Here is a 12,038-nt window from a genome sequence, read left to right as displayed (position 1 = left end):
GACAGCCCTGATCCTTACCACTTCCTCATTTCTCTCTACCTCCATCTCAGCCCCATCACAGCCACTAAAATGATAGTGACATCTGTATTTAAAGATACCAAAAGAGGTCTACTTTATACCGTTAAGGAAGAGAAGCAAATTCCAGACAGTGTGAATCGTGTGGTCCCATTTGGTTAAAAAGAACGAAGTTAAATATATACGTGTGTTTATACAGGCATAGAACAGAGGCCAGAAGAAGATTCGTGAAGATGGGAACACATTTTGATGGAGATTATGGGCAGTTGCTTTTTTCCCCCATATTTTATTTTAATTTACAAAGAACAAGACTGCTGATGTAATAAAAATAAAGTTTAAATAATTCAAAATAAAAGAAACGGAGCGTTTGTGTGGCGGGGCTACTTGGTGTCCATTCCCAGGCTGCCCAGGTCTCAGCCCCTCCCCAAGTAGGAAGCTGGGTCCAGTCTCCCCATGCGTCATGGCGGAATCATTAGAAAAACTGCGGGAGGCAGGAGAATGGCGTGGCCTGGGGACCTGGGAATCAGAAAACATATAGACATGATCACGAGGGTGGTTTCTACCGAATAATCTGAGGATGACCTGCTTCGGGCGCAATGTGGAGTGTGGGGAGCCCGTGCTCACCCCGCGCCCTCTCTGTCCCTCCCCTTGTCGCCACATCGTCCTCCCTGCGGTCTTCACCGGCCGGTTGGGTGAAGGCAGGTGCCGCCCAAGATCTCGGCCTAAGGACAGAGGCACAGGACCACCCCGGCCTTCCTGGGCCTTATTCACCCCACCCCGCCGCTCTCCTGCAGTGGCGTATTTGTTTTAATTCATCTGAACTGGTTACAAAACCACACTCCCACGAATACATAAATAATGGATAAGGTGTGTGGGGGGTGGGAGGGGGCAATGTTTTAAAGAAAATCCCGCAAGGCCTGGCAAGGCAACAGCAAATGCATTTCTGCTGCATCACATTTAACTATTTGCAAACTTCTGCTGGGAAGATGCGCAGCGGCTGCAGACTCCACCGCCCTTCCCCGTTTGGGGCCTATTGAGACTTGCCTTGGGGGAGTAGGGTTAAAAGGAGGGAGACTTTGTCACCTTTCCGGGCCGGGAAGATGGAGAGGGGAGTGGGAAATGTAAGAATGCAAAGCCCAGCATCCCACAAGCCCAGCATCCACCCGACTCCGTGCCAGGGCTCCCGCAGACCAGCGAGGCCCCTTTAAGAGCCAGCACGCGCCCCCGCCCCGCGTGCTCTCACTTTCCATAGCAACGGCCCCGGGGGAGGGGGAAGTCCTGGCAACGGCGCGCCCGCCCGAAGGGTCACGTGACGGACCGCAGCTGGAGCGCGAGCGCGCGCCCTGCCGCGCGCCTGCCCGTCGGGGCCTGTGCGCTGCAGCGCGTGCGCGAGCGGTGCAGCACCGGCCGCGGGAGCAGGGAGTATTATGGGCTGTGGGTGCTGCTGAGCAAGATGGAGCTGTCTGCAGTGGGCGAGCGGGTCTTCGCGGCCGAATCCATCATCAAACGGCGGATTAGAAAGGTGAGCCGCCTCCCGGGGCGGGACGCCGTGTCCCACAGCCGCTGGCCGGCCCGCGGGCCATCGGGGCGCTGCGGTCCCGCTAACCCGGGCTCTCTCGCCCACCCCCGCGCCGGCGCCTTCTCGGGTCCCCGCATCCTCCCCACCCCCACTTTCCCCTTTTTTCCCCTCTGTTTTTCAGGGACGCATCGAGTACCTGGTGAAATGGAAGGGGTGGGCCATCAAGTGAGTGTCGCGGGGTCCAGGGACGAGGGGGGAGGGGAGGCAGGGTACGCCAGGCCTTTTTTCCGGGGGGGTGGGGGCGGCGCTCACGTTTGCTCCCTCGCATGTGCCGCTGCCTCTGGTTCTCATTTGTGTTTTCTGCATGTGTGACTCGGCAGGTATAGCACTTGGGAGCCGGAGGAGAACATCCTGGACTCGAGGCTCATCGCCGCCTTCGAGCAGAAGTGAGTTTGGGAAGCTGGCAGGGGCGGCGGGGCCGAGGCGCGGCTGGGGCGCCGCGCGGGGAAACGGGGGAGCCGGGAGGGCAGCACCGAGTGGGGCCCGGGAAGGGGCTCTTTTTAACCTTTTGCGTTTCTCCGCCGCAGGGAGAGGGAGCGTGAGCTGTATGGGCCCAAGAAGAGGGGACCCAAACCCAAAACTTTCCTCCTGAAGGTAACCTGGCCCAGACCCAGCAGCCCCTTCTCGGGCCTCTAGTCCCGGCGCAGCGCGGGGCCTGCAAGGGAGGGATAGATCGGCGGCCGCCCAGGCGGGCGGGCCTTTCCAGACGGGCCCCAGCTGGGCAGGGGGTGGTTGTGAGCCCCTGGCAGCGACCCCGGCCTGTTCTAGCTTCAGCAAGAGGGTTGTGGAAGTTGGGAGCCGGGAGGGGGATCATCCTCGCTGACAAAATCAGGGTTTGGGGAGGCCAACAGGGCTCCAGGAAGGAGGTGGATGAAGCAGGTGGGGGCTGCCCACATGAGCTGGTGGCAGGGAGGTCGCTTCTGCACCTGAGAGCCTTCATTTTCCCCAGCCTTGAGCCATCTCCTTGCACTCCGCCTGGAATTAGACCCCAGGGGGAGAATGAATGTGGGCTCCCTCATGGCAGGGAACAGGGAGAGGCACTTGGAGGCCACCTGCCCCCGCTTCCCTCTTGCTCAGGATTCGTTCTGCATGCCTTCCCTCCTCACTGAGGGATTCAGCTTGAATTTGACCTTAAGTCACTTCACTTTGAGTTCATCATCCAGGCTGGGCCACTGGCTTCGGGGCTCTGAGCCTCAGTTCCTCCCTGCCTCTGGCTGTTTCTAGAGGCCCTAATGAGGATTGAGAGTAGGGGAGTGAAAGCACAGCCCATGAGCCTTGGCAAGGGAGGGAGACCTAGCTCCAGAGGAAGCCATCTTAGTTTGGGGATATTTTATTTTATGTTATTTTATTGGTGAGAAAGAACAGAGTCTGGAAAGGGGAAGGCAAGATGGCAGGCAAGGCTGCAAGTGGGCCTCCCTGGCAACGACAGTCTCCGTGTTAGCGCTAAGATTGTCTCAGGGCCCCTTCCCACCCTGACAGCCTGCGACTTCGTGGAGATTGGTACAGAAAGGGCAGTGAGGACTCTGCAGAGAAGAGGTTGTGCAGAATGCAGAAGCTCAGAATCACCAATCTATCCAAAAGGCTCACAGCCCAGCCAGAGAGGGGTGGGCGTCTCCAGCCTCGCCTCCCCACCCAAAAGGACTTGTTTAAGGACTTGCTTTGGATTTAAAGCAGAAGTGAAAGAAACGTTGGTTTCCAGAATGACATGTTTCTGTAACCCCGGGCCCCTGATCTACACATGTCTTAGGGGATCCATGAAGCAGCCTTAACCCTTGATGCTTCTTAGGAGCAGTTATGCAGAGCAGCTAGAGGGCTGGTGTGACTGCCTCTCAGTGCTGCTGGAGCACCCTCTAGCGGTGAAGCAAGTTATGACTAAAATACTGATTCACAAAATGCCTTTTTTTTTTTTTTTTCTTTTTAATAGTTTTAGTTCCTGAGCTGGCTATGGGCCTAATGCAATGCTGAGTCCCCACATGGATTATCTCCTTTAATACTCTCAACACTCTATGAAGTGGGGAGTATTATCTCCATTTCACAGATGAGAAAGTCAAGGCCCAAGGAGGGGAATTGACTTACCTGAGATCCCATCACCCAACTTCGTAACTTCATCCTGTGCTTTTCTTCACCCTGTCCCTCAGAGAGTACACATCAGAGGAAGGGGCAAGGTGGGAAAGCACACACAGAAAACCATGAAGGGACAGGGGGTGCAGAAGCAGATGAGAAGGCCTTGACTGGGTGATGGAGATCAGCCTGATCAGAACCCAATGCCCTGTGGGTCCCTGAGAGGCAGTGTGTATAGTAAGCCTGCACTTTCTGCTGGGAACTGTTTTGAAGGGAACAGGAGCCCAGGAAGTAGATCACATTATCCCCATTTACACATAGAAAACAGGCCAGAGGGGTTCCTCCGAGCCATGCCTGTCACCCGGTCAGAATACCATAAACACGGGACGTTGGCTGTGGTTGCCATTTTTCAAAAAAGAAAATTGTACTTGGTGGGGCAAAAGTAGGTTTCCAGTTGTTCATATGGAAAATAATACAAAAATAAGCTTTCATATAGTCACAACTCTAAACCCACTTTTGCCCCATCCTGTATTTAGGAATTATAAAGGAAGAAATGTTTCTCACAGAAAGTTTGGGAACCACACCTTAGAAAAACCTTATTGCTCATAAGCATAGAGAAATTAGTATTGGTTACGTGCTGCTAAGCGGGTAACATTCGTGATGGCCACAGGAGCCGCTGTGGTGGGCCCTGCTGTGACTGCACAGATAGGGACAGAGGCCGGGAGGCCCACTGAGCTGGGAGTTCATCCTGGAGCTGAAGTTTGCCCACACTCTTAGCCACTCCCCAGGGACTGTCCATCACTGCTGGACTCTGTCAGAACCATTACTACAGAGGTCCGAGGGCTCAGGCGATATGCCGTGGGGAACCGCTTCGCCCCGGGGGGGTCAGGCAGAACCAGGATCCCCTAAGCTCCAGCGGGGTTGAACCTGCAAAAGGCCCTACTTGCTTTCCCCTGCCTTTGTCTGGGAAAGGCTATAAGGGAACCAGGTACTGGCTGGGAGCAAGTTGCTGGGAGCCCTGGCAGGGGCAGGCCAGGCTCTGTGTGCTGCCACCTAGTGGCTGAAAGCGTTGTTGACCAAGCATCCCAGCAGGCCCTAAGTGTCTGGGAGGGCCTGGCATTAAAGTGTACTTCTCCCACATTTTAATGAGAAATACATCCTTACTTACTCAGCAAGTAAGTCAGAAAACACCTCTTCTGGGGGTTGTGGTCAAATACAACCTAGTCTTGTGTAAGGGCATTGCAGGCTACCTCCCAGGTACCGGTTAAGCATCCAGTGGTGGTATGGGGTGAGGTGAAGGGACCCCAAACCACAGATCCCGCTCCCAGGGAGCTCACAGACTATGGAAATGTGGCCTTTTCTTGGCCACCACCATCTCCCACCTGGATGAATGCAGTTACCCCGAGTCCCCTGCCCCAGTAGGAGCTGGGGTGTACCCCTGAAAGAGCCCCCTGCCCTACCAGGAACTAGGTGTCTGTAGGATACAGACCAGTCAGCCACCTCCACCCTCTCTTCAGCCATTGCTTTCAGTCCCTTGGCCACTCTGCACCTCTCCCCGCCGACTGCCTCCACTGTCTCACAGCACCCCTTCAGCAGGCCTCTGGGGCCTCTGCAACCACGGGGGCCCAGTCAGACTCGAAGGACCAGGGCGCTCCTACTCAGGCGTCGTCCTCCAGGACCTGGGCCCCACACTTTATTGTGTCAAGTCCCTGCAGCCTAACTGCCTGTAACTTGTCTTCCCCGAGAGCCAGCCCCCTGGTGGAGGCTGTGCGTTCCTAGTTGTAGCCCCACGCAGCTGCACGTCCTCGTCAGCACTCCCAGTGAAGGAAGGATAGACGGGCCACGGAGGTCAGCTGATAGGCCTTGTGAGTCCCTTGCTCTGAACCTGGGGACTCTGGGGGCCCTGCCATGCCCAAGTGTCCCCAAGATGTAGCAGGTGAGCTGCTGCAGAGCCCTGGAGAATAACGGGTTTCACACCTGGGGGTGCAGTGGCTGGCTGCCCACAGACTCTGCTCAGCTGCCCTGCGCCCACCATGTTAGTGCAGAGACTATGAAGTGGTCTGTCCCATGCAGTGGTCAGCTGGGAGGCTAGTCCAAGCTGGCGTGGAGCCTGTTCAAAGGCAGAGAGGGACCATGGGGGATTTGGGACCCTGCAAGTAGATCACTAGGGCTGGGGTGCAGAGTGAAGCAGGGAGGGGCCTCCCTCCTTTCTGTCCCCAAGAATTGGTGCATGGAGAAGTGCCGGGCTGGGCTGGGCTCCTTCACAGAGTGGGGTTGGTCCAGGGCTTCCGAGCAAAAGGCTGTTCTCTCTGTGCAGTGTCCCAAGTGTTGACACTCCTGTCAGCAAGGGCAGCCCCCACCGCCTGCCTCCAGGCCCAGGCCGGGCCCCTGGCTGAGTTTGACCAGCTGGTGTGGGTCTCGCAGCTGGGGCTGGACTAGGTCTGATCTGCCCCCGGAGTCACATGCACTTGCTTCGACTGTGTGAATGTCCTTTTATCTCTAAGATGGGTCAGGAGCAGACGGATTCTCCTGAGTGCCCTCAGGGTGGTTTAATGAGCCCATTTGTGTGAGTGGCTGGTGCAGGGGTGTCCAGAGGAGGGCAGCAGGAAGCTGAGCCCGCACCAACCCCTCCCTGTACCCCACAGGCGCGGGCCCAGGCCGAGGCCCTCCGCATCAGTGATGTGCACTTCTCTGTCAAGCCAAGCGCCAGCGCTTCCTCGCCCAAGCTGCACTCCAGCGCAGCCGTGCACCGGCTCAAAAAGGACATCCGCCGCTGCCACCGCATGTCCCGGCGCCCCCTACCCCGCCCAGACCCCCAGGGGGGCAGCCCGGGCCTGCGCCCGCCCATCTCGCCTTTCTCTGAGACCGTGCGCATCATCAATCGCAAGGTGAAGCCTCGGGAGCCCAAGCGGAACCGCATCATCCTGAACCTGAAGGTCATCGACAAGGGCACGAGTGGAGGGGGCGCTGGGCAGGGGGCTGGAACCCTTGCCCGCCCCAAAGTCCCCTCTCGGAACCGAGTCATCGGCAAGAGCAAGAAGTTCAGCGAGAGCATCCTGCGCACGCAGATCCGCCACATGAAGTTCGGCACCTTGGCGCTCTACAACAAGCCGCCCGCGCCCGGCCCTCTGCCGGCCCCGCCGGCCAACAAGGCCGACCTCGCTGCCTCCGCCGCCCCGGGGCTGCTCCTGGCCGCCCCCACTGCCTCCTATGATGCCCGCAGCTCCAGCTCCTCCGGCTGCCCCTCGCCAGCACCACAGTCCTCCTCCGACCCTGACGACTCGCCCCCCAAACTGCTCCCCGAGACCATGAGCCCATCTGCCCCCGACTGGCAAGAGCCTGAGGTGCTCGACCTGTCCATCTCTCCCGAGTCGGCAGCCACCAGCAAGCGGGCACCTCCCAGCGCCACTCCATCTGCCAGCCAGGAGCCTCCCGCGGGCGCCTCTGAGCCGGAGGCTGGGGACTGGCGCCCTGAGATGTCACCCTGCTCCAATGTGGTCGTCACCGATGTCACCAGCAACCTCCTGACCGTCACTATCAAGGAGTTCTGCAACCCTGAGGATTTCGAGAAGGTGGCTGCTGGGGTAGCAGGCTCTGCTGGTGGGGGCGGCAGCAGTGGGGTGAGCAAGTGAGGGGGCTCCAGCAAGGAGGAGGCTTTGGGGGGGCCCTCCTGCCAAAGGTCACACTCTTGCTCCCACCCCCCCTCAGACACCTGCCTGTGCTTTGCTTGTTCCAGTGGCTCAGTGTTAACCCTGGGATGGGTTGGGCAGTGGAACCCCTGAAGCCCAGTGGGGGTCAGTCCTAGACCAGGTTAGGGCTGGAGGGGGGCAGAGGCACTGGGAAGTCCTCTGGTCATTCGGCCCCCTCTCTCCCCATGCACAGTGGGGCCCACTGGGTGACTCCTAGGGAGTCCCAGAACCTGGGGTTCAGCTGCCGCCTCCACGTCCTGCCCTGTCTCCCCAGCTTGCTTCCAGCTCACGCGCACACAGCATCTGATTTCTCGGTGCTAACCGGGCAGCCGAGGGGCCCCTTGGAGACCCCCTCCCAGCATGGGCACCATTCCTTTCCTTCCTCCAGGTGCCAGGGCAGAAGGGGCAGGGATGGCAGAGCCCAGACAGATTGGGGAGCCCAATGAGGGTGGCAGTGCCCAGAGCATGGATCTGCCCACTTCTGGAGGAGATTCAAGCGCTCCTTTAGGCCCCACCCACCTCTCTCCTAACCCCTGTCTGGCAGGTCGGGGAGCTGGCAGGACCTCACCTGCCACAGCCTCCCAGCGTCCAAAGGCCCCTTCAGTTCACAACCAAAGGTGCTACAAGAACCTGCTGCGGACACTTCCGGCCGTGCGTGTGCGTGTGCGTGTGCAGCCACTTGCTGTGCGTGTGTTGCCGTGTGTGCACCGGCACTGGGTCCAGGCTTTCCAGGCGGCACTCTAGGGTTCCTCAGAATAGGGTCGTCGAAGGCCTGGACCTTCCCTTGCCATCAGCTGGGCCTGTGGAGGCTGCCAGGCCTATCTCCCGGCCTGCGTGTGCTGGGGCATGCATTCCCATGCCCGCCTCCCTCGGGGTGGTCAGCCTGACTGGCCAGGCCTCTGTGGCTGCGCACATGGCATGGTGGGGCCTGAAGTAGCGAAGGGAGACCCCGTCCGAGCGTCCCCTTCCTCCTGGGTGCTGTGGGGGAAGGAGGAAGCCTGGAACTGTGTTCCGGGGTCTCCAGCTTCTCGCCCCCTCTCGTCTGCTTCTGACCGCTGAGGCTTTCTCACAGCGCGGCCTGCTCGGAGTAGCGGGAGGCCTCCTGTGCCCCGGGCAGCTTTCTCTCCCTCTGCTGCCAGGGAGCTGAGGCATCCATGCCAGTGGCAGAGACCAAAGCCCAATTTCAATCCAGACACTGGGAGGATAGGCAGGCCAAAGTGGGGGGCCGTAGAGGGGGCCTGTGTTCTTCAGAAGAACAAGGGTTTGCAGGGCCAGGGGTCTGGTGCGCTGGGGGAGGCAGCCATGGGCCACTGGCTGTCACGGTTTGGCATGAGTGGCACGCCCTGTGCCCTGCGAGAGGCTCGGTGTAGCTCCCTGGTATGTGCGGTGACAGCATGAAGGCAGACGGTAGGAGGAGGCAGAAAGGGAATCCAATTAGGGAACAGGAAGTGTGGGAGGGCTCTTTCTTTCAAGTCTCCCACCAGGGGCTACAGCCAGGCCTCTGGCCCTCCCCACCCCAGGGTGTAGAGCGAGGGCCCTCAGAGGGTTTGGGGGGCTGGCCCTCCCGGGCCCTCCCACCTGCCCTTAGTGTTGGCTCTGTGGCTGTCCAAGTGCCAATTGGCTGCCCCCCAAATAAGGGCTGGTTTTCTCCTCTGTCCTTGGAGGTGATTCCCCCGACCCCTCACCCCAGGTGAGCGACCACCTGGGTGTCAGTTCCAGGTGTTTCCAGAGACCATAGAAATGTGTTTTCCTGAGAGTCTGTGTCATTCGTGACTTTTTTTGTAAAGAAGTTGTGTTTTCAGAGGTGATTTTATGACAGGAAAGTGAAAGAATTAGTTTTGCAAAAAACAAAAAAGAGGAAAAAAAAGAAATAGAAAAAAATATTGTGGGATTCCTATGGGGTTGGGGAGGGAGGGGAGAAAGAGATATTTAAAGAAAAACTGGTAATGCAGTGATTGCACAGGTGAGGTGGCAATGTTAGGGCAGGAATGGAGGGCGGGCCCGGCCGTGGCCAGCTGCCTGCCTTCATGGTGAGGCAGAGTGAGCCCCCCCCCCCCCCCCCCCCCCGCCCTGGGCCCAGACCCAGGCCTGCCCTCGCTCCAAGGAAAGGATGACAGCTGGTTCCAAGGGAACGAGCCGAAAGCTGCAGGGGCCAAGCACATGGAGCTGAGATTTGGGGGGGTGGGGCAGGCAACGGGGCGTTCCACCGTCGCCGGGACGCAACGTTGGTGACTTCTCCAGGAAGGCTGGTGAGTAGGTGCAGTTGGGTTTCTTGCTCTCCTCCGTTCCTTCGCTTGTTGGGCCATCTGGTCCCTACCACTGCCACCCCAGGGGGGACGTCTCCCTCCCCGTCACCCAAAGACCAGGACACCCCTGTGCTTCCCTGGCCAGGGAGGGGATACGGGCTTCAGGAAGACAGGAGCTGTGGACTCTGGGAGACTGAGGTGGTGACCCTAAGGGATTGGGGGTTACCATGGAGAGAAGGGAATGCCTACCCCTTCTCTTCCCACTGGTGGGTGGGTTGCAGAGGCACGCATGCTCACTGCTAGGAGATGAGCAGCTCCCTGGTGGGCCTGAGTGGGCGGTGTCACGAGCAAACAGAGCCCTCCTGACCTCTCTCCCAGGGTGGCTGGGCGCAGGGGCCCGGAAGCACCCACACACTCTTGCACGGATCAGCCTCCCATGGGCCTTCCCCCTTGCTGCTTTTCCATTTGCCTAATTACCAAGCAGAAGTTGCAGTCTGGTTTGCTTTATTTTTACATGTGAAATACCCCACAGCCGATCTCCCATGTTCAAGTATTGGTTGGGGCATCGGTCATGTCCCCTTAATGCCACCCCTTCTTACCCTCATACATAGGAAGCAGGTGAGGTTTGGTGTCTCTGGTTTGAGATGGGAAGTTGGGACCATCCCTGGGTTCCCCTCTCTGACCCTCACTTGCCCATCTGTGAAATGGGTGTATGGGGAGCAAGGCCTCTGTAAAGCACTGCTGGTGTCCAGGCAGCGGCTGAGGATTAGGTAAGTGGTGGTTGAGGTTGCTGGCCCTGGGCCTCCAGCCTCCCACAGCCCCTTTTGTTCTCTCCCTGCAGAGGGGTCAGGGTCACAATGAGTCCCATCCTTCCTCTGCTCTGGAGAGGTGACGATCAAGTCCCCAGCCTCATTGTGAGGTGGGCAGGGTTGGAGGGATCACCCCATTTATGGAAACGGGCTCCTAGAGGCAGAAATGCTTCATGGGGCTGTTCTGGCCTTTGGCATTTTTAAAGCCCCTTTAAATGCTGGGCCCTGGAGCCACCAGAGAGCTGGCAGGCTGCCCCCGAGCCAGGGGTCCTGGGTGAGGGGTCGGCCCAGAGTAGGAAGTGTTAGCTCGGGCATGAGGGTGGAAGCTGAGCGCCACCAGCCTTCCTGGGCTCTGGAACCCAGGTGCACACACCGTCCTTCCCACCGTTGGGCTGTAAGGGTTTGGTTTGGTTTTGCACTTGGCCCACCCGGACAGTGGAGCCCCACCTGTCAGCTCCACCCGGATGCACTAGCCCAAGGCAGCCCTTGGGGGCTTGTATGGTTTAAGGAATCACTTTAAAAAAAAAAAAAAGGAAAGTGTTTAAAGGTTTTTGTTTTTTCTATCTGCATCTCCTCTCAGATTCAGAAAGCCCAGAATCATGGCCTCAAACTACAGGAGAGGGTCTCCCAGCCTGACCCATCTTGCTGACAGTCACCAAGATGCCAAATGGGACAGCTGGATGGGGACAGAACCCTACCTCCCAGGCCTGCAGGTGCCCCCCCCCCCCCCAAGGAGTCAGCGCCTCACTCCAATAATGAGTGAGCCCCTACTGTGTGCAATGCTTCCGCCAGGCAAAGGGGGCTGATGGTGTACTGGGGGACCCTTCACAAGAGGCCAGCGTAGAAGGAGTGGTTCTGGGGCCCACCCCTAGCTTTGGCCAGAGTGGAGATGGAGACTTCTTTTTTGGTTTTAATTTAAAAACACAAAGGCCTAGAGAAATGTATCTTATAATTTTTTTTAATTTTTGAAAAGCTCATTTAATGAATTGTGCACGGATGAATTCTATATATATAAAATATACATATATAGCTCTCTATTTGGGGAGGGCACTGTCTCTTTTCTCTTTCTCATTTTAAAAATGAAGTGGTGTTGCCTTTGTCTGTGGTTCAACCATCCAGCTCCCAGCTGGCTAAACTTTGCCTCCAGTGGTTAAAGAGAGGAAACGGGGGAGTCGGCAGGCCCCCCCCCTGCATGAGGGGTCCCTGTCCACCTGCCCCTGCCCCAGAGGCTGCGGGGGGAGCAGACAGCCTGTTTCGGGTGTGGGTTTTGGTTCTGTTCCGGATTCGGTTGTTTCTGGGTCGGGGGAGGGGGGCTCGTGCTGATTACTCTCGTCTTGTACGTTTTGTTCTGCTGCTCTTTGATATTGTATCAATGCCAGGAAGGGGAGTGGAAAGCTTCTTGCTCCCCAAATAAATTGTCACATTCCAACGCTGAGGTCTGGCCCCCGGTTGGGGGTGTCTGTCTCATTTCTTCCTCTGGTCTGTAGAGAGCATCGGGCCTGCCCCCTGCCCCAGGTGACGGGCCTGCCCCTGGGGAGGCCGCCAGCACTCCTTCTGCCTCACAGCCTGGAGGTGAGCTGAGCTGGCGGTGCGTGCCCATCACAGGTGAAACCGGTGCCTGCCACCTCCTGGCCCCTGG

The 12,038-nt window shown here is 58.2% G+C and overlaps 1 protein-coding gene across 2 annotated transcripts; it reads left to right on the top strand.

Annotated features, from left to right (window-relative positions):
- Positions 1 to 1,346: 1,346 nt before the first annotated feature.
- Positions 1,347 to 11,834, top strand: CBX6 (chromobox 6). 2 transcript variants are annotated; one of them, XM_080658537.1, is made up of 6 exons: positions 1,347 to 1,537; positions 1,716 to 1,759; positions 1,915 to 1,980; positions 2,122 to 2,188; positions 6,301 to 7,227; positions 10,980 to 11,834. In XM_080658537.1, the coding sequence occupies exons 1-6, from the start codon at positions 1,469 to 1,471 to the stop codon at positions 11,046 to 11,048; spliced, it is 1,242 nt and encodes a 413-aa protein (XP_080514663.1). In that variant the 5' UTR covers positions 1,347 to 1,468; the 3' UTR covers positions 11,049 to 11,834. The 2 variants fall into 2 exon arrangements, with proteins under 2 accessions (XP_080514663.1, XP_080514664.1); XM_080658538.1 differs by lacking the exon at positions 10,980 to 11,834 and having other exon boundaries at positions 6,301 to 9,186.
- Positions 11,835 to 12,038: the final 204 nt, after the last annotated feature.

This window comes from Plecotus auritus (assembly GCF_963455305.1).
Source record: "Plecotus auritus genome assembly, chromosome: 3".
In the NCBI taxonomy this organism is placed as follows: Eukaryota; Metazoa; Chordata; class Mammalia; order Chiroptera; family Vespertilionidae; genus Plecotus; species Plecotus auritus.
The sequence above is the reverse complement of the archived record's forward strand: the minus strand, read 5'-3'. Positions and strand labels throughout refer to the sequence as shown.

What these genes read in the sequence shown, in the direction of transcription:
- CBX6 (XM_080658537.1), top strand. Translation starts at nt 1,469, where the DNA reads ATGGAGCTGTCTGCAGTGGGCGAGCGGGTCTTCGCGGCCGAATCCATC. An exon ending in TGGAAGGGGTGGGCCATCAA is followed by an intron (nt 1,760 to 1,914) that starts GTGAGTGTCGCG and finishes GTGACTCGGCAG; the next exon opens with GTATAGCACTTGGGAGCCGG. An exon ending in ACCCTGAGGATTTCGAGAAG is followed by an intron (nt 7,228 to 10,979) that starts GTGGCTGCTGGG and finishes ATCTCCTCTCAG; the next exon opens with ATTCAGAAAGCCCAGAATCA.